At 38.9% G+C, this 20,354-nt stretch overlaps 1 protein-coding gene across 14 annotated transcripts in view; it reads left to right on the forward strand.

The window, feature by feature from the left end:
- Nucleotides 1-20,354, forward strand: part of APBB2 (amyloid beta precursor protein binding family B member 2) — a 168,745-nt gene that overhangs the window by 51,658 nt on the left and 96,733 nt on the right. For 9 of the 14 annotated variants that reach the window (XM_058837859.1, XM_058837857.1, XM_058837871.1 and 6 more), the window contains 2 exons: nucleotides 1,184-1,276; nucleotides 10,752-10,861. In XM_058837859.1, the coding sequence (XP_058693842.1) occupies nucleotides 10,816-10,861 (46 nt within the window). In that variant the 5' untranslated portion in view covers nucleotides 1,184-1,276; nucleotides 10,752-10,815. The remainder of the gene's footprint in view (nucleotides 1-1,183; nucleotides 1,277-10,751; nucleotides 10,862-20,354) is intronic. The other 5 variants (XM_058837861.1, XM_058837863.1, XM_058837865.1 and 2 more) reach the window with 1 other exon arrangement.

Below are 20,354 nucleotides of genomic sequence, written 5' to 3' on the forward strand. Positions count from 1 at the left end.
ACTTTGTTTTGCAATTTTCTGTTTTGCTGTATTTTGTATTTCAGGCATTCCTCTGATCTCAGAACTGGCAGCTGACCTTTTCTTATTTTTTGTCGAAAAAATGTCTCCTTTCAGGAGTAAAAAGTAAAAAATTTAGCACTCTTAAATGATCTGTTTTGTCATAATGGTTTCTAGGATTTATACTTCTTGGATTTTTGTTAGAGCAAAGAAAAATATACACCTCTCTTTAAAATTGAATATAATTTGGCTTGATTTAGCCTGGCTTTTGCTTTAATAAAGAAAAAAATATATAAGCTCTACAACAGATGAGATTTGTATCTTTGGTCTTGCATATTTATTTTCTCCACATGAGGGAACAAACAGAAAGTTGAATACCACCCTGAATCCTAGAACATAGTTTGACTGACAAATATGTTGCTGCTGCTGAAGCATCTTTTGATGGGAGGATAACCTCATTGTGCGAGGTTTTATTTGTATTTTGGTATATTTGTGGCATTTGATACTGAAAAATAACATACATTTTTTTCAGTACCAAATGCAACAGCATTAATTTAACCACTTGCCAGGAGTGAAATTACTGTGATTCAGTGTACAGACATTGCAAAATCAAATTATATACTTCATGTCTACTGAATGCAAGCATAATTGAAAACTTGATTTTTTTATGAACTTATTGTTTACTGAGCACTTCTTGCTGCTTTTTCATAACCTGGGCTCATGTCTATAATCTGGATTAATTTTCTTCATGGTAGTCAGTGTTTGTGCATGGGGAAAGCTGCAGGTCTGTGTTGCAGTGTGGAGAGAGAGAGAGAATTTAAAAGCGTGCTTTGCAATGCGTCTCTTACGTACCTGAGCTGCCAGAGTCTGGCAGCAGATCGTGACACCTGCTTGGTTTGGGAAGATCCATGCAGTGTGATACCTGGATCCTCTCTGCTGCTTTTAGTTCTCCTGTGTGCGTGTTGCTGAACGCGGATGGCTTTAAGGATGTAAAGTGACGGGGGCTGCTTGTGTTAGTCACTGGCAGTGCTCCTCTAATTGCCAGGCTCCTGCTGCCTTGTGGCCCCCACTGGCACAGAGAATGGCCGGGACATTTTCTTCTGGTATCCAGCACCTGGATTAATCTGCTATTAATCCCTCTTGACTCTTCATAAATTAAAACACATGATTTGGTTTTGTTTTGCAGCTTGCCTGATTTCTGCAGAGACCTGAGGGGGTGCTGGTGCTCCAGAGCTTGGTGCTCTTGTACAGTGCTCTTTCCACCAACAAGCTGGGAAGAGTAAGTAATCTGCTCTATAGCTGGTGATCCTCTAGGGTGGGGGCACTCTTTCTGAACCTTTCTTGTCCCACATCATAAACTGAAGTTTCAGCACAGAGACTGGAGGTACCTGTATTTCTATGCAGTATTTGCTTTGTGTTTATCATGATGTTCATGAACAGGGATGGTCCAGTTCTTCTAGTACTCCAGCAAGAGTTCTTGGTTTATCCATTTTTTCAGATTAGCTGTACTGCAACTTGCTCTGCCACCTGATGTGGGAGAAAGCTGTACTCAGCAGAGGTGTTTCACAGTAGTGCTGTTCCTCTGTGCTGTCAGTAGTGCTGTCTGTTAATGCAGACACTTGTGCTGGATATCAGTGTTCTGTGCAGTGCAGAAGTGCAGTCTCCTGTGATGTATCCAGATGATTCTCTGTGGGTCTTGGAGTGGGGGGAGGCCCACAGCTGCAGAGCTTTTTGTGGCTCCAGCTGAGGCTGTGTATGTGGAGAGATTATCTGGTGTTATGCTCTCCAGCAGCATCTGATACCATGGCTTTCCCTTCCTTCTCACATGAATTTACCAGGCTGTGGGTGCATTTCCCAGTACCTAGCAAGCCAACAGTGTTTCTTGTCTTCTGAAATAAGGTATGTGAGAAGTCTGGAATTGTCTGCCCATAAAGCAAGTGCTGTTGGCTGGAAGACTTGGGCTGAGTATGTCTCTATGCTTGTGCTATACAAGTAGTACTGGCAGAGCCCTGTGGAGAGACTGCACTGTTTGCTGATAGAGGCAGGAAGTTTTTCCATCAGTATTGCCTTTCCACGTTTCTGAAATGCAACAGCACCCTTTGCTAATGTGATCCTTACAAGAGTGTTACTTAGTACAGTCCTAATGGATGGAGGTGATGTGGAACAGCTTTCAGCTGCATGCCAGCCTTGTCAGCCACTGAGCAAATTTACATGTGCCTTAAAGTCTTGCTTTACTTTGTTGGATGCACAGCTGCATCCAACATCTTATTCTGTATGTTTCCTCTTAAGCTGGTTGGTTAATATGCAGAGAGAAGATAAATACTAGTACCTAGACATTGATTTAGAAAGTGTTTTTTCATGATGCATGTTAATTTTCCTAGAGAACTTTCTTACTTCTCACTCGGAAGAATTTCAGAGGTCTTTATGATTTTGGATGGTTTTTGTTTGTTGTTGTTTTTTTTTTCTGCCCCTGCATAAAGCTACCCTCCAGCGGCATATTTCTTATTAAATTAGTCTTTGTGCAAAGAGAATGATGGGACTCTAGCTAGCAAGGGCTAGTGTCATGCTTGTATGTAGTTTTGTGAGATGGGAATGTTTTAGTTAGTCCAGTAAAGACGTCTTTTAAGTGCTTCTGGAAGGATTCAGGGTTGGTCTTGGTCCTCTTGGTTTTCATGTATGTTAATCAAGGAAACTCAGCAGTCTGTAATACACAGGACTAAAGATGTGACTTGTCTTTCCGGGTTATTGTTCTTCAGTCTCCATACCTACTGGACAGAGCTTCGACTCCTACTTGGGAATGGAGCAGTATTGTTGTAAAACATTGATTTGCCATGCAAGTTACTAATCAGCACCATCTGTCAAAAAGTTCCTGTTATGTTACTGTCACTTAAAATCACAGAATGACTAGGACTGGAAAAAATACCTGCTTGTTTATGGAAGACGTTATTCACAAAATCAGGTTAATTTTCTGGTGCTTGGTTTTTGTAGTAATAGGTTGAAAAGGAAACGCTGGGGGAATTTCTCCATTTGCAGCTGGCAAAGGCTGTGCTTATGCTCCCAGTGCTTCCATCATTCATCGTTGCTTTTGCCACTGGTAACAGAAGATGTAGTACTGGGTAGTGGAGGACATGATTCATCCTTTTGCACTACCTTAGTATATAATATTTTCAAAAATAAATAAATTTCTTGCTATATTGATAGCAGTTGCCCAAAGGACAAAAGGTCCTTTTTGCCTCATGTGCAGGAAGAGGGTGTTGTGGAGAGGAGAGACCTAAAAAGAAACAATTGAATCATAGCTGGTTGATTGTCTTGAGGTGGTATTTCACTGTCCCCATACTCATCCAATTAATCAAAAAATGGAAAAAGCTACCATGAATTAGAAATTACCAGGTTTTTAGAAAGTACTAAATAAATTGCTTTTTTAATGGAATTATACAATATTTAATGTAATTATTCATGGCTGAGTTAGGACTAGAAAGCATGAGCAACAACATGAAATTATTTTGTTTATTTTGATAGATGTTTAAATATTTAATTATGAATTATTTTTTCCTTAAGAATAAGTTCTCCCAATTAGTTAATATATTTTTCTTTTTTGGATGCTGAGAATCCTTTGCACTGCATTGTCCCAGGTAAATATGGCATGTTGCAGCTCAGCTTAGGAAAAGTTTATGCTGTTTTTTGGCAGTTGTCAGTACTATGGGTTGTGAAGGAAGAAGACATCCAGGAATATGCTTACATTATTCTAAATTACTGTCTTCATTAGCTGTGCAGAAAGTATCAAAGAGCCCTAACGAGAGTCTGTCTCACTAGTCTTCTGTTTATGCAAGAGATTTGGGTGACTGACATTAGTACAAAACTGGATTCAGATGCAGGGTGGGTGGTGTCTCTGTCATTTAACATCCAGAAAGGCTGTCCATATCTCAGTATGCTACAGATGGGTTTCAAATACTTTTTCACTTAAGTAAAGCTACAAATCCTGCATAATATGGTTTGTTTGTCTCTTGTCTTTGGAGGGCTTTCTAGTATCCATGGCAGTTAGAAACAGCTTTGGCCTGAAATCCCAGTCTTCAAGCAGTAGGTGGGTTCTGCTGTGCTCCCTGCTTTCTTGGAAGGGTAGAACACAGGGAGTTTAGATTACATCATTAAGATGCAAACGGACAAAATGGATAAACTGGGAATTTTTGTCTTGAATAATAATACAAAGTCATTCTCTTACTTTTCAGTATTTAATGAAGGATACCAGCAAGATCTAGAAGGTGGTAGGTTTGGGTTTTGTTTTTCTGTCTGGACAGTTGACAAGCTTTTGGGGTTTAGCAGATACATCAGTTTGGAAAGAGAAGTTGTAGCTCTTCACACTAATTGAGAGCTGGCAAATGCAGATATTACAACATTTTTCTGGAGAATCTGGTTCTGCTTTGACTCGGCTTCCAATTTTTGCATCCGTTCTTGGACAGGCTGCAGCAGTGCTGTGTTCATTCCTACAAGATACAAGGAAGATGAAAGTGGAGAGTAGTGGTGAAATGCTACTACAGAAAACCTAGCTGTGCTTGCAAACCTTCCCACAGAAAGAAATAAGAACTAAGAAGAAATAAGTACTTTCTCATTTAGAAATACTGTTTTTACCAGACAGTCAGCTTTGAAAAATACTTTTCATGGATCTTGGTGTGTTGAGGGTTAGGTGTAAGTGAGGCTCAGAATATATGTCTGAAATACTGCCCTCTTGGTTCAGGCTTTACAGGCAGATATGTGTTTCCCAGTGATGATTGCTTTGATCTCGTAATGCCTTTGCACTCCCACAGCTCCTTAGCTTGCCAGGCTTCCTTCTGGCACACAGCCCAACCTGCTGCAGCCCCAGAGGCTCAGAGCACCACAGTTCTTCTTTTCTAATGCGCAACATTACTTCTAACTTAAATCCTTACCAATGAGCGAGTAAAATTGAGATCGTTAACTGATACCAGCTCAGATAGCTGCATTGAGTGGATGAACTGTATTTTAAACAAACTTTCAAGTGCTATAGACAGTGCTTTCCTTTGTGTTAAAATATATATGGGGCTTATGCACAGTTATGCACAGATGTTTTCTGTTACTGCTTGGTGAACAAAATCTGCATTAACATAATACAGAATAAATGTAAAAAGCATGTGTGCTTTACTGAGAAAGTATATATCATCTGTGCAGGGGACCATGAATGTTTTTAATTCAGCTTGCTCTATGTGATCGGGCTGCAAAAGTGCTGAAACGCTAAATTTCAGGAAAAACATGCTTTTGATGAGTTAGGGTCTGCATAATAAAGCCTTGAACAGTAGGAATTTTGTTGAAGTGATTAACAGTGGTGATATGCTCCAGAACAGTGGGAAAAAATAGCATCCATCCTCCAGTGGTGTATGGGAACCTCAACTAAGCAGGTGGGTGGCACAGTACCTGGAAAGGATGACCAAGAAAAAGAAAAGCCCTCATGAAGGACTTCTCAGTTATGGAGAAGAGGGAAAGCATCCAAATCAAAACTTGTTAGGGGAGAAATTAGAAGCGCAAAGGCAGCCGGAAAGTATACAGGACAGAGAAATGCAAGCAAGAATGTCTGCATGCAACAAGAATTTGAGTCCTGAGAATTTGTTGGAGGGAGAAACGATGGAGTTGCCAGATTTTTTGAGCAGGACAGGACTTCCCAGATATCTGAGCATATCAGGTCTAAGTGTGGTAAAACCACAGAAAATGCAGCACGGCTAGAGTGCAGGCAGGACATCCTCTTGTCTGTGGGATTATGCTTGTCTTTCCGGTTCCCGGAAAACTTTAATCCTGCGCCAGCAAGCGGAGATGATGGGGGAGTGAATTATTTGGAAAGCAGGGTGGCTCTCTGCCTCAACAAAGGCAGGTGGAGGGGACAGCTCCTTGATGTGAGCACTGCCAGACAAAACTGAAAGGATGGATAAGGTCCCTTAGGTACTAAGGCTTGGGAAAAAACCTTCCTGAAATAAAAATACCTAATTTTAAAAGCTGTTGGTAGTTATTAAAGGAAATTAATGGTTAGGAATTGTTGATGGCCTTCAGAAAGGTCAAACATGCAATGATACAAGAGGTGTGGTTAGTAGATGGTATTGTGCTTTCTCCAAGAGGCAGAAAGACTGACTTGAGAGATCCATGTCCAATAGCTGTTCCTAGTACAGAAAATGAAAGTGCAGTCTCTGTAGGTGTTTCCAGAAATCAGCAGCACAACTTCCTAATGGCCTGGCTGGCACTTTGGTTGCTTGTTTGAATTGTGTTTTGCTACTGTTGTCCAATAGGTGATGCTGCCAGTCACTACTTTGAATGCTGGCAAAGTGAAAAACGATAAATTTGCATTATATATGTAAATATATACACAGAATTTGTGTGCATATTCAATTGTGATTTCCTAAAATATGACATCCATCAGTCTTACAGACTGATTTTTAATTTCCATCCCCCTAGATTGGCTTCTTTCAGTATCTGAACCCTTTGCTGTAATGGATCTGTTTTGTATAGAACCTGTGGCCTGTATGTGCTTTTAAAACAATGCACAGCATTCCTCTTACCCATTCCTTAGCAGACCTATTTCCTGGTATTCAAAGCAGGACTTGGAAGGTAGGATTGTGTTGTTTGTCAGAATATCACACAGAGAGTGCTGGAGTGTGATTTCTTGAGTAGCTGTCCCCTGAGAAACATCATGCAATAACCTTTTCTTTCCCCACACTGTGTGCAGCTGTTCCTTCAAAGTGTTGAGAGATGTAGTCAGTCACACTTGGATGACTTCTGTAGCTAATTTGCAGTCATCTCCTTTTTTCATATCCTTTTTCTTGGGTATGTGAGGGTAGGTTGTACAACAGTCTGTTTATGATATTATAGCAGCCAATATGAATGTACCTATATTTATATTTGAACACAAATATATTCATAGCAAATGTTGCTTGTGGTGAACCAGGGAAGGTCAAGGAGTCAGCTGATCTCTATAAGCAGCAGCATGCATGAAAAAATAAATTTGGGTGAAACACAGCATATCTTTAATGGCCATTAATGGTATGGAGGTTGGATGGTGAATTGTTTGTTCTGAAACAAAAGAGAATTACTTCAAGCAAACTGGATTCTGTGTGCCAGCTGCATAGACAGAACTCCTGGGTTGACTCACTCATTGTAAAAAAACAAATCACAAAGACTACCAGAATTTACTTTGTCTTTTGGGGTTTTTTTCATAATATCAAAACATGAATACATGCAAAATGAAAGCAGTCATAAAACCTGAGAAATGTGGAAGAGTTGCAAGAAAAGCTCTGTAAAGAAAGTGGTTTAGGATGATGACAGCCTCAGTTGAAAGTCACAGCATCTTTCCATGATGACATGTGTCCTCATTATGTGTGGTGATGAGTAGCTGGTAGCTGTCACCACAGCTCCTAAAAGCACTTGGCCTGAGGTGAAGTGCTTTCTGGTGCTCCCTGGGTAGCAGGTATGCAGTGGTGGTGCTCAGGTTTTGTTTCCATGGCTCTCTGTAACTGCTGCAGTGTGGGGATGGCCACCTGAAAGGAATCAGGGAAGATTATCAGGAAGGGATAAAAAATCTTCAGGCAGAGCTATATCAAATTATTTCTTGAAGAGAAGCTATAAGGCTGTATGTCCATTTGTGTATAAGTAGTTTTAAATTTAACTGTAAAGATGGAAATATCACTATAAAGTATTTTTAAAGCAATTTTCCAGTATAATAGTATGCAAAAAAAACCCAGAAAGCTGTTAAGAAACACGTTTGTTACAAAACAAATGTGAGCCAACAGATTAAAAACTAATATGAAGATTTTATCCGACTTATCAGGTACATTGAGGTTTAACTCAGATTTGTGTGGAATTGTGGATATCTAAGTTGTGTAGAGTTAAAGATAAAACCAATTCCAAACTGTACATGTATGATAAGTGGATTTTTCAAAAGGAATATTTGAGAACTCCTTCCATTTTGTTTATCAGTCTCATGGATGTACATGGAAAATAAGGGCTGGTTTTCAGATGCTTTAGGTATGGGATTTGGGTACCAGCAAGGTTGGTCACATTTCTATAAGAGTTCCCTGGGCTTGCTGAGGAGCAGGAATCCCTCTGAGGTTCACCTCTGTGAGTGGATGTGTTGAAAGAAATGGGAGGTTTCTCTGGCTAGTCTGGTCACATTTCAAAGATGGTTCTTAAGGAGAAACAAAAGTAAACAAAAACCAACAAACAACAACACAGAAAAACCCCAAAACCAAACCCAAGCAGCATCTTCATTTGTCTTGATCTGGGTATGTCCTCACTGGTACATACAACACAGTATCACTATTATTTTATGGAACAGTTCAACTTCACTTGCTGTGTGACACTTGCTTCTTAATTAACTTTTGATAGTTGGCTTTAATCCATCTTGTAAATCTTGGAAGTTCACATTTTATGCAGTAACTGATGAAACCTTTGCTATAATGAGAATCTATCTTTATGTTGTCTTTTCCACTGTGATTTATGGAGTTTTAAAATGTGATATTTAGAAATGGTCATACCTTTGGGTCCTGACCACCACAAAGAGTGGTTTGCTCCCAAAGTGGGCACACTACCTTAGGAGAACCATACTGTACTTTAGCTCAGCTGTTTGAAAGCATGATTGTAAGGTTTGTGAGTTTAATTTTTATTTGTTAGGATTTTTTCTTATGGTGTGGTGCAGAAGGCCCTGGTTAATACTGTGGTGCTAGGTAGAGAAGTCTCAGCTGTAGACATTTGATATAATTTAGTGAGGTTGCTTTGGCACAGTGTATACCTTTTAGAAAGACAACAATGCATTTATGAAAAATTAATATTCTTGCAGTTTCATACATACTGATCAAAGTCTGACACAAACTATGGAAAAGAATTGCAAATACTGTCTTCTGGTTACAGTCTGTTTTCCCCTCAGACTAATTTTTTTTTCTAATCCTTGCACAGGGTAAAAGTTCTGTTCTGTTGTAAAGACTGTTCTATTATATTTATTATGAGTTAAAAATTTGGTCCATTTGGGGTGAGGAGAGACTTAATTTTTTTTCAACTAATAAATATCTATTATTAGTTTTATTCCTATAGAACAGGAGAGGAGAAGCAGCCATCTGCAGGTTTTCTACTTGCACAACTTTACAATGTGTTGAGCTAGTAGGTCACAAAAAACACTTGTAAAGGTCTGTTTGACCCATGGCACGGAGTTATGCCATATTGTCCTGCAAAAGAAATGCAGGGATTTTTGAATGGATGTTAATTTTATTGCATACCATTCCCTTTTCTTAACAGCCAGAATTCTTTTAGTGGCAAGAGAGTACTGTCTCATTGATTCACTGAACCTTCCCCATTGAGGGGAGTTGAACAGTTGTCAGCACTGATTTGGAAAACAATGGAGATCTTTACCTGTTGTTTGGACTGTCAGGTATGCAGCCTTATACGTGTCTATTTCAGAAGAAATCTACAAAGGCTGTGTAGCAATGCTATGCAATTGTATTTAAAGTCATTTTAAGCTCAGACTGCCATGGTCCCATTCTTTCCACTTCCTCTCACTAGCTACCAACACTTGTGCAACCACCATGAGCCATTTTAGGAGTCTAATCTGACTGAAAATGCATCTGTATATAGAGTTTTTAGCTGTGCTGGCTCCCAGACCAGCTCGCCAGATAATTGCATGGATGCCAGTATATATAAAAGGCTTATCTAATTCAGGAATAAGCTAACATTGTGTTCAGTAAGGGAACTGACATGCTTGAAGATTTGGGGAGATCTCCCAGTTTCAGTGCAGTGCTATTTTGTCTATGTCCTGATATTTCTCTTTATTTCCTGGAAAGAACAAGCTTGTGCTTGTAGCTGCAGTCTGAGATATTAAAAATCCTTAATGAATAAGGAAAAACACACCTCAGAATTTGCTGCTATTCCTTGTGTTTCCAGCAAGGGAGTAAATGAAATAAGAGGGAATGTATCTTAACCAATGATGTGGTTAACAATCAATATATTGATATATTGATATAAATATATCATAATATGGGAAGATGAAGGCTATTCAGGTCAGCTAAGAAAAAGGTGAAGCTGAAAAGCAACTGCAAGTCATATTTTGGTACAAAATCCTACACCAAAGGAAAAAACAATGGGACTTAGTTTTAGACTAAAACATTTTATACTAGTAATTTAACAGCATTTCAACTAAGACTTTGGATTTGTTATTCCAAACTGAGTGTAAGATGTGCCATGCAATTTTTTGTTTGCTTAGGGTTTTGATAGTGCAAGAAAATTGATACATGGGTTAATAGTCTGCATTCCTGTAAAGACTGCTGGATAGAGCAGAACAAAGCAGTCAGTGTTATGTGGCACGGGTAAGTTTTGCTTCTACAGTAAAGGGTTCATAAATGATTGCTTAATGATCGCTTCACAAAATTTAAGACAAACATTGTTTTTAAAACTCACCTACTGGCTATCTCTATTAAAAGCCAATAGCAAGCTCTTTCTTGCAGTGTTTGTTTTTCTCTGCCATGGGCCAAAAGAAGCTACTGTATGACCTGAGATTTCTTTGTGTCTCAAAATTTATGTGAGCTTATTAATGGAGGCCAACCACCAATAATAAATTTGTGCTGCATGTATAGCACAACAGTTCATCTCCTCTGACTTCATGACTGAATAATTTATAGATGTAGTTATCCTGGAATTTGTAGGGGTTATTAGCATTTTAATGAAAAAGATACAGCTGTTGTACTAAATCTTCACTTTTTTTTTTTCTTCTCCCTCAGTTAAGGATTTCGATCTGTACTTTGGAAGCAGCTGACAGCGTGTGGTAATGTGCTGACTGGCACTATGGGCAGGCGGTACCCAGGGGCTCACTATCGGCCAAGCAGCTCATGTATGTATGCAATCAGTCTAATTTATTTGTTGCTTTATTACTTTTGAGGGCTGCTAAGCCTGTAATTTTTGAAATAGTATTTATAAAGAATGCTGACATTTTCTAATCGATTCCAGCCCTTCTGTGTGTGTACCCAAATGGTAAGTGTATTGATTTATGTTTAAACTGCAGAAGTGCTTTCTAGAACTTTAAAAAGTGGCTTACCATGTGACTTGACCAGATCTACTGCAGTGTGCTGTGGTTTGTGTTCAAGGTCTCCAGTTTCATTTATTATAGAGTTCTAAGGTTAGCTGCTATTCCTCTTCTCATCCATCTTAAGCTTTTAATACCAGATACCTTCAAATTAACAAGCTACTTGAGCTTAGCCAAAAATGTCACTGTGTACTATAGTTTCAATTGCTTACAACTGCAGCTAACATCTCCAGATGATTTGTATTCTTGACTTCAACATTATTCATGTTTCTTTCCTCTGAATTGTATCCTATTGGATTGTATTACATCATCTCTTACTGAAGTTTGTCTTCTGTAGAAGTGCAAAAAGGGGGCTCCTAGAATTTATCACTCCTTATATCAGCCATCACACTGCAGTGGTTCCACAGTGCAGAACATGGGAAGAGAGCTGATGTGATCTCCCTGGAGAGCTGTGGGGTAGCACCTCACCTCCAAAAGTCTGCTGCTGGTCCTTGTGCATTTTCTGTTGATCCCTCAGGCTACTGAGGTGAAGCTGTGGCAGGTTAACTTTTGTATTCGCTTTTCCTTCTGGTGTAGCAAAAGAACATGATCTCACAAGGCTTTTATTGCCATCAAAGCCAGCTTGATAAGCTCTCACTTCTGTAACATTCTTTCTGTTCCTTGAAAGACTTCTTTAAAACCTCTGACCACTTCAGGCATCTGGCTCCACACATACTTGCATTAGCTGATTCAGGTGGTGAACTGTCAGTGGGACTGACAGCTGTGGCAGGACAGGAACCTCTGTGGTGGCTCTGCCATGGACATGAGGAACTGCATGGTGAGATCCTGCATTTAGAACCTGACTTTTGGGGTTTTGCCTAACCACAGGGCTAAACCCGAGGAAGTAGTAAAGCATGGTTACTTTCTGCTACAGACTAATAATAGATATCATAAAGACATGCGTTAAAATGGTGCGTTAGAGCCAGCTTAGGTACTGTGTCCAAAGATTTGTTTGAGTGATATTGTCTGTACCACAGTGGAGGAAATAAATGGTTGTTACAGTTTTGACAGATCTTTGGTGGTCACGTGCTGGAGTACTGAGTTGGACTGATCTGTTTGAATCACTCGCCATTAATTCTAGGCACTAGCTTTCAAATGTGGCCTCTTGATGTATTGCTGGACATATTTGTCTAGGCTTGAAATTCAGACAGTTAAGATATTCTAGTGTAGAAGTATCTAATCAAATTCATTCCTGCTTAGAAAGAACAAGGAATAGGCATTAGATTCTTACCAGAAGAGCCTGAAATGTTTTTCCTGTTGTCTAGTTAAACCATTTTATGCACAAAGAAGTTAAATTGTTTACTTGGGGAAAAGCTGGGGCTCCCATCATCTGCCAGGGCCAAAACTTTGGTCAGAATCTGTTGGCACCAGACCTCCCTCAGTTTGAGGACAGAGATATCAAAACACCTACTTCATAACTGCTTTGTACTTTTGTTAAGCTAAGTTTTCCCCTTCCTTAACCTGTCAGGGTTTCTAAGCCAAGAAACTTTCTTTGTTTTTGGTTTTTTTACTGTATGATTTGTGCAACTTCCTGGTGCTTAACATAACATGTTTTGGACATCCAGCAATAATGGTATTGAAATTTCCCAGTATTTGGGAAATGTGGATCATAATGAAACATCTGATAACAGATGAGATCTTGATGGAAGTGCTGATAAAACACATGATTTTGCTTTTGTGTTCTTTGCATAAATGATGAGTATTACACCATCTCAGTTATTGTATTTCATATTTACAGTTATTGCAATCTTAATGGTGTACATAAAGGACTTGGTACAGCCTTAAGCATTAGTCCCTGACTTAATCTTATACATATACATAAACCTATACCTGAATAAATCTATGAAGGGAAGAATTTGGTCTGTGCGGAATACAGCAGCTGTATTGACTCTTAGCTGGTAAGGTAACCTTTCATCCATTTATAGCATTGACTGTTTTTTTAATGATTTCATAAATTTATTAGATAGAATAGTCTGTGGTCTTATGAGAACAACAAAAGTTTTTATAGTCATGGAAACATGTAACAGTTTAAATAGAAAATGGCTTATTTGAAGCCCAATGCTAGGAAATATATTTCCTATACAGATGCTGAAGGTATAAAAAACAGCAAGGTGTTTAAATTGTAAAATGGAGAGGTGCAAATTTAACAGGTGCCTGCTGGTTTAGACTTTTAAAAAGAGTAATTAAGAGAGCAATGATCTCCCTTGATTATAGTCAGCAAGCAAAACCATCTTAAGCATATCCCTGGCACTGTCTAACGCTGCTTGTCCTGATTGAACACTCCCTTGTCTACTATTTTATTTGATTTTATTTCTTATGTATTTTCCTTGTGAAAACATACAGACTAAGGATGGCTGTACAGTCTCCACCTACTGAAAAGCTAGGTTTTGTTAACAGACTTCTTTCATTAATTTCTCCTGAGCTTTTTTATTTATATTTTTGTAATACTTACTTACAAATTCCACTTTTCTCCATTGGCTGCAGCAGCTCTTGTGAAAACATGGTTGTGTTTGTGATGTTTAGGTAGTCTCAAATTTTTATTTAATACCAAAATTTTTTTCTATGCTCCAAGAGTTTTGTATGTCTGGAAAAAAACTTTGTAAAGGGCTTGTCCATGCATATCCCAGAGTATAAAAACTCATTTTAGTTAGTTGTAGTCTTTTGCATGACATTGAAATCTGACCAAGTGTTTTGAAGAAAATGGGTTTGATTCCAGTGCCTTCCTGCTGGCATTCAATGCTCACAAAGGGCTTAAACAGCAGCAGCAGCAACACTAATTATAGTAATAATAATAAAGAATAAAAAATGCGCAGTTTTGTGAGACTGCCTTAAATAAAAAAAGCCCACTTTTTCAGAGGACATTGGAAGTGAGAAAGTACAGAAATATGTGGGTGGTAGTTTTCTACACTTGCTGACCTTTGAAGCATGCAGGGGTGGAAGCTTGGTCCTGCAGTGGCACATCAGCTTTCACTGGGAGGAAGGGACTTGCTTGCCCCTGGAACTGCAGGACCAGCCCTTGATGCCCATGGACAGTGGTGCCACATGTCCCACTCTTAAGTCATTCTTTTTATTTGTGGCAGATAGAGATGGATTTCTAGAGTTTTGACCTATTAGTGGACTCAGTAAGGCCCATATGGAATGATTTTTTTGATGTGATTCTGCAGTATAATTTGTAGAGCTGACTCAGGTTTTATTTCAGGGAGTTCTGCTGGAGAGTGACATTTTGTCCCAAGCAAACTTTTTTTGGGAAATGCCGTTTTCCTGAAGCATTCATAAATCAAAGATGATAATGAAAGGAAATATTCCTCATGAGATGGCACTCGCCTGGACTGCAGATGGGAGAGGTTTGAGTCTTGGTTCTTCATGATCATCTGCTTCATGATAAAGCTGCTCTTATAAAGAATTCAAAGTGCTTGAGGGGAGAGAGAGCAGGGTTGATTTTATAAACCTGAGGTTTGATTTCCCTTGAGGAATGCTCGAATTTCTGCTCTGCCTCTGTCTATTCAGTTTCCCAAGGAATGCCCAACCATGCCTTTCTTTGCACTGAGCTTGTAAGGAAGCTGTTGTTTCATGAAAATGCTGAAAAATCTTAGTTTCACTGCAGTGAGATAAAGAAACAAATATGACAATGGTGACACTACAAATAATAGCAAACCCCCCATAATGAACCCCAAACTTCCGGTCTTGCAGCCAGTGCTGATAATTACATTGCTATCATTAGCACAAGATGATTTGGTATAAAAATATGTCACTGTGTGGCTCTGTGGGCTTGGAGCTGCTCCTAGAATACCAGGTTACTGATCCAAAAAGAGTCACCTCACCCCAAGGAGGACGAGTGTATGCATTGTACAACTCTTGGTAGAAGTGCCAGTAAAATTCTATATATGCAAAATCCTGCCCTATATCTCCTGACCTTTTCTTTCCAAACAAAGACATCTTAGTGTAAATGAGATTCTAGCTTAGCACTGCTCAGTGATGCTTGGGCAGGTGACGCTTCTCTGTCAAGTTTCTTTAAGAGCTCCACATAATAGCTGAGGAAAAGGCAGGAACACAGATGACTGATGGAGTGGAAATTGCAGAAATACCCAATGACGCATGTTCATTACATGACATTAAATGACACATCTCTTCATTAAAGTCTCTCTGGTTTCTGCCTTCCCTAGGAAGCTGTGTGGAGACTGGCATAAGAACTTCATCTTCCTCTTGAGTGATCCTGGTGAAGCTCTAAAGCATGTGCTCCTGTTGGCAGATAGGAGCTGACTCAGAGCCTGCAGATGAAAAGCTTTCTTTAGGGACTGTGTAGTACTCTGAATGCCTATTGTCACTTACGTATTTATTTCTTAGCATAATTAAGTAGTAGCCCTACTTCAGGACCCAGACATGTCAATTCCTTCTTCATGGGGGAGTCAGAGATAGAAGGTGAAGATTTCTTGTCATTCCACTTGGGGTTGCTCATGGTTGTGGAGAAGCACCATGATAGCAGATTTGCATCATGTGTTTGTCCACTTTCACAGAAACTCTAATTCCTTTGGTATTTGATACCTTGTGGACTTGGTAGATAAGAAAGAAGAGCAGAGAATTTTGGCTAGCACATCAAGAACTCAAGATTCTGTGTTGGAGCTCAGGCCAGTAATACTGGTAGTTTGTTCTTTTCCACTTGTCGAATGACTTCTACAGGCAAGTTTGTTGAAACTGAATCTGCTTTCAGCCACACTTCATTGTAATTAATATAAATGCCAGTAAGCGCAGTTGCTTTTCTGTTACATTCTCCTTCCACTTTATTATGGATTGATCTGTTTAGTTTATGGGGACCATAAAACAAATATGATAGTTTGATTTCATTTATGAGCACATGGTTTGTTTTCTATATGAGCACTATGGACAGAGCCTTCTCAGGGAGCTCTACTGCCTGCATCAGGCTAGGATTCAAGTCATTGCTGTATTCTAGTACCATAATGACACTGGGAGAGTTACTGAGTGTATGGCTCTTTTTAATCCCTTGGCATTGTCAGCTCAAGCAGTACTGCAACTCTTGGTTTACAAACTGTTGTATGTTTTGAAATATTTCTGATTTCTCCCATTGAAGTTTGATTGAAGAGAACATGTAGATTTGCGGGAAACTTTCAGCTTTGTTAGGTGTATGAATTCGTGTAATGAGCCTTATTTTAGTTCAGCCTTTGATGAAAAAACAGAATGGAAATGTAGAGACTTTTTTGGTTTGATGTACCCTGATCTCTGTTCCTTTACTGGAGGCAAGGAATGTGTGCATAGGATATGTGAGTCCAATTTTAAAACAGTTTAGCAGATGTAGTTAAAATTGCATATATATACTAACCTTACCTAGGACAATACAGAATTATTATCAATAATACAAATTACCTAGATAATACAGATACAAAATGTTTTCAAAGTACATGGAACACAAACAATCTTTTCAGCATGCAATATTTTAATTTGCTTTTCTGGAGAGCCCTGATAGTCTCATTGTGCAAAAAGCACTCTACTGCTCTTTTTTTTTTGTCTGAGACTTGGATTTTTTATTTTTACTCACTGGTCTCAACTTACTGTCAGGAATTTGAAATTATTTGCAAACACTTAGGAATTAATGAAATTAGATGTTTTCTTTATATTGATACTTTTGACAGACACATACTTTTATTCTTTGTTTCCACGTAGAGTTGTAGAGAGTCGACCGAAGGATTATTTTCCATTTTTTTAGATTTTAAGTTTCATCCCTGGAGCCTTCTTTGGTACTAAGTAAAATTTTACAGTAAAGAGAAAAGAATTTTTGGTGTAGAATGCTCTTTCAAATGCTTTTTAAGATCTCAGCTATGAGGCAGTAAAAATAGTTGGCTCAAAACTATTGCTACCAGTCTGGGTAATCTGAGGATAAAAACATTTCTGGATAACCTTGTTTGATAAAAGTTTAATGTATAACTAGCCATAAATTTGTAATATGTGCTCCAGAGAGCAGATGAAGCTGTAGCAGGTGAAAGCCCGGCCATCAGAAGTTTAAAATAAATTAGTTTAAAAAAGGGAAACTGAAATAACTTTAATTACGTGCATGCAGCTAGTTGTTCTTGGAGAGGCAGATTGTGCTCAGGAGTATGCAGCCTTGTTTCTAGGCTTTGCAGGAACAGAGAGTGTTTTCGAGCTGCAAATTGCAGTGCCACACACAAGGTGTGTGGGAGGTGGTTACTGATAATAATCTGTTTAAATTTTTTATTTTTATCTTCCCAGCCCATCATCTGTGCTGGAACCTTGGCCATTCCACCTGACAGGGTCTCAGTTAACATTCTACCTGCTTCTCTTACTAGTGCTGTGATCTGTGCTTTGTCTTTCCTGCTTTTGGTGCCTGTGTCACCTGATCAAAGAGCTTGGGATCGGGCCAGTGCTGTTTCAAACAGCTGGAAAGCTGGTCCTGGACCTTGTGGGTTTCCTTAAGGCTGTTAAGGAATCCTTCATCTTTTGAGTGGCTCTGTTTCCTGATTTAGCAACATACAACAAATGATCCAAGTTAAATTTATGTGGGACTGAAAAATCCCTGGTGTTAAATCAGTCTGAATCAGTCAAAGTCATTTTATGTGCCAAATCTGTGGCCCTTGATTCCTTTCTAACGCTTCATCAAGCATATGGGTAGGCTGCCTGTCCTACAAAACATTTTGGTTACATTTTTTCACTGAGACAGCTTATCCTAACTTTCTGTTTTATATGACATTTTGCTTTTGTTATGGTATTTCTGATCAGCTTTGATTACACATTGTTTACCTTCAGACTTGGTAAGAGTTATTTTTGGATGGCACTTGAGATTGAGGCTGCAGAGTGTAGAAGTCCTTCTTGCTTTATTGATCATCTCATTTGCAGAAATTCAGGTTACAGTTTCTGAGTTTCTGCTTCTGTTTTAGGAAAAATGACGTTTTTGCTTGTGCCGTGTGCTAGCTTAACTTATGTTAAAAGTGGGGATATTTGTAAATTAGCAAATAAGTCCAAGGCACGATCTTTATTGTAGAGATTGAGTAATTTATGTGACAATTAAAAAAGTGGAATGTTAGGGCTCAGCAGTTTAATTTAAACAGTGGGATTACAAAAAATTACAGTCGTTCACTTAGCAAATGTCACTGTGAACATATATAGATCCAATGACAGAAGGTCTTGTTATCTGTGCTCACAAGTAGCCAGCAGATAAAACACGCTCTGTCTTCTTGCTGTGACAACACTGGCTTGGCCTACCAGACTGTTCCATTCTACACATGGGGGAAAATCTAATTAAAAGGAGAAAACTGAATTTGGAGAAGACTTAGCATGCCATCTTGTTTTTTTTTTCCCTCACTAAATGCAGGATTAGTCATTATGGCATGCCATGGCTATACCTTATATAAATGAAAGAATTGCTCTTTATTTCTTAAAGTGGTTACTTGATTTAGGAGTACTGTAGTAGCACAAGATGACCCATGTTCTCTACAATATAAAGTTTCAGTCAGGTAGTCAAATATACACGGATTATTTAGATGTATCTATCTTAATATATAAAAAAAAAGTACAGTGGATTTAGATGGTTTCTTTTTGTCATTAATATTTTTATTATTTTCCTTTTTTTCTTTGTATCTGTTAGAATCTGATTCTGAGAAGCATCTTGTCTCAGAATTTTTTCTGGATGAGGAGTTTGACTGGCTTTGTGGGAAGGGGGAAGGAAAAAAATGGTAAATGGGAAGGCATATTCAACTTGAGTGCTACAACTCATTGAGGATCTGAAGTTTTTTTTCCCTCAATTATACCACATAAAGACAGATCAGCTTTATGGATTCCCTTTAATAAGAGCACCATTAGAACAGAAACAGCTCTGCTGCTAGGCTGTTGCAGTTGGTTGGCAGCATGATTAGCTCTAAAAGGAGAAATGTCATTATTGTGGCAGCAGGGACTGGCAGGGTGCCTCCTGGGGATGGAGGAGCCAGGACAGAAAGCTGGTTACCAGATGGTAATTTCAGTAGGACTAGGTGAAGCAGGAAGTAACTGGAAATGGGACAAGCTGCATTTAGCAACCAGGTTGAAGTGGTGATTTTATTCTGATGTGAGGACAGATCCAGGGTAGAGTAGAGAGGGCAGTAGTGATTACCTCCTTGGGCAGGAGTGTTGTATTTTATGATATGGAGAGACCCTTCCCACCCTCAGCAACTCAGAGATTTATGTGGAGTCATCTGCAGATATATTTGAGAGCACCATCTGTAAGGTACTTGCAGCCTTGCTCCTTTACCATTCTTGCATTCCCCAAACTGCTCTGCCCACCATCATAATTCACTTTCTTGGCTTTGCTGAACTTTCTCCTTCCAGCTTCCAAGCTCAGTGCAGCTAAGAGGTCATTGCCAGAGGGAGCAGCAAGAAGGAAATAATTGGCTGTAGTCTCTGATCTACCACAGCACTTCGTTTGAATATTTTCTTTCCTTTTCCATTCTGAAAGTGTTAGGTGTTGACTGGAATTTGTGTAGATATCTAGATAAGAAGAATCAAATGACATTTGATACTAAGAAGGGTTCTCGTATTGATTCAGATTTCAGCTAATAATATAAATTTGGAGTTTATTAGGATGCTTTTTGCTGACATCTGTTTAACTATTACCATTTAGCTGGTCATAGTTTTAGAATGAATGTTTTAACATTGGAATTCACCCTTTGAAGTGAAGGGAGTTAGCTGGTGTTGAGATGCAATCGTTGTATAATGAAGGTGTTCTCTATACCTGTTTAGACTTTAACCAAAGCCCAAGTGTATAAGACCTGTGGCTCAAGTCCCATGGCATGAAGTTATCATTAAATGTTTTATACACAAGAGATATCTTTGCAGAAGGGAAATCTGCTTTTTAGAAAGATTTGTATTGGTTTTTTTCCTATGTTTCCTAGATGTGGTAACAAAAATTGTTATGAGTACCTTGTCTCTCTCACTGTCTGTGTCATTCATATCCAAACCAGACTTTTTAGCAAAATGTTTTATTTATGAGAAGATGGCCAGGAAAAGGTCCCATACTGGAATTTACTGCCTGACTTTCTTTTCATGATTCCCTCCTGTGAGTTCAACCTTGTGCTTCTTAGTTTCATATGCTAGATCCCATTCTGCAAATTTTCTTGTGAACCTGCCTTACTGCTATGTTTTCTTTTACCAGTGCTGCTGTGGTTTCCTGAGTAAGCTGTAATGGGGAAAAACCTCATATTTTCCAATGTATTTAAGTCTTTGCTACAGTATGTTGACTAAAACTGGAGAATATTTTTGAGTT

Source organism: Poecile atricapillus, chromosome 4 (genome assembly GCF_030490865.1).
Source record: "Poecile atricapillus isolate bPoeAtr1 chromosome 4, bPoeAtr1.hap1, whole genome shotgun sequence".
Taxonomy (NCBI): Eukaryota; Metazoa; Chordata; class Aves; order Passeriformes; family Paridae; genus Poecile; species Poecile atricapillus.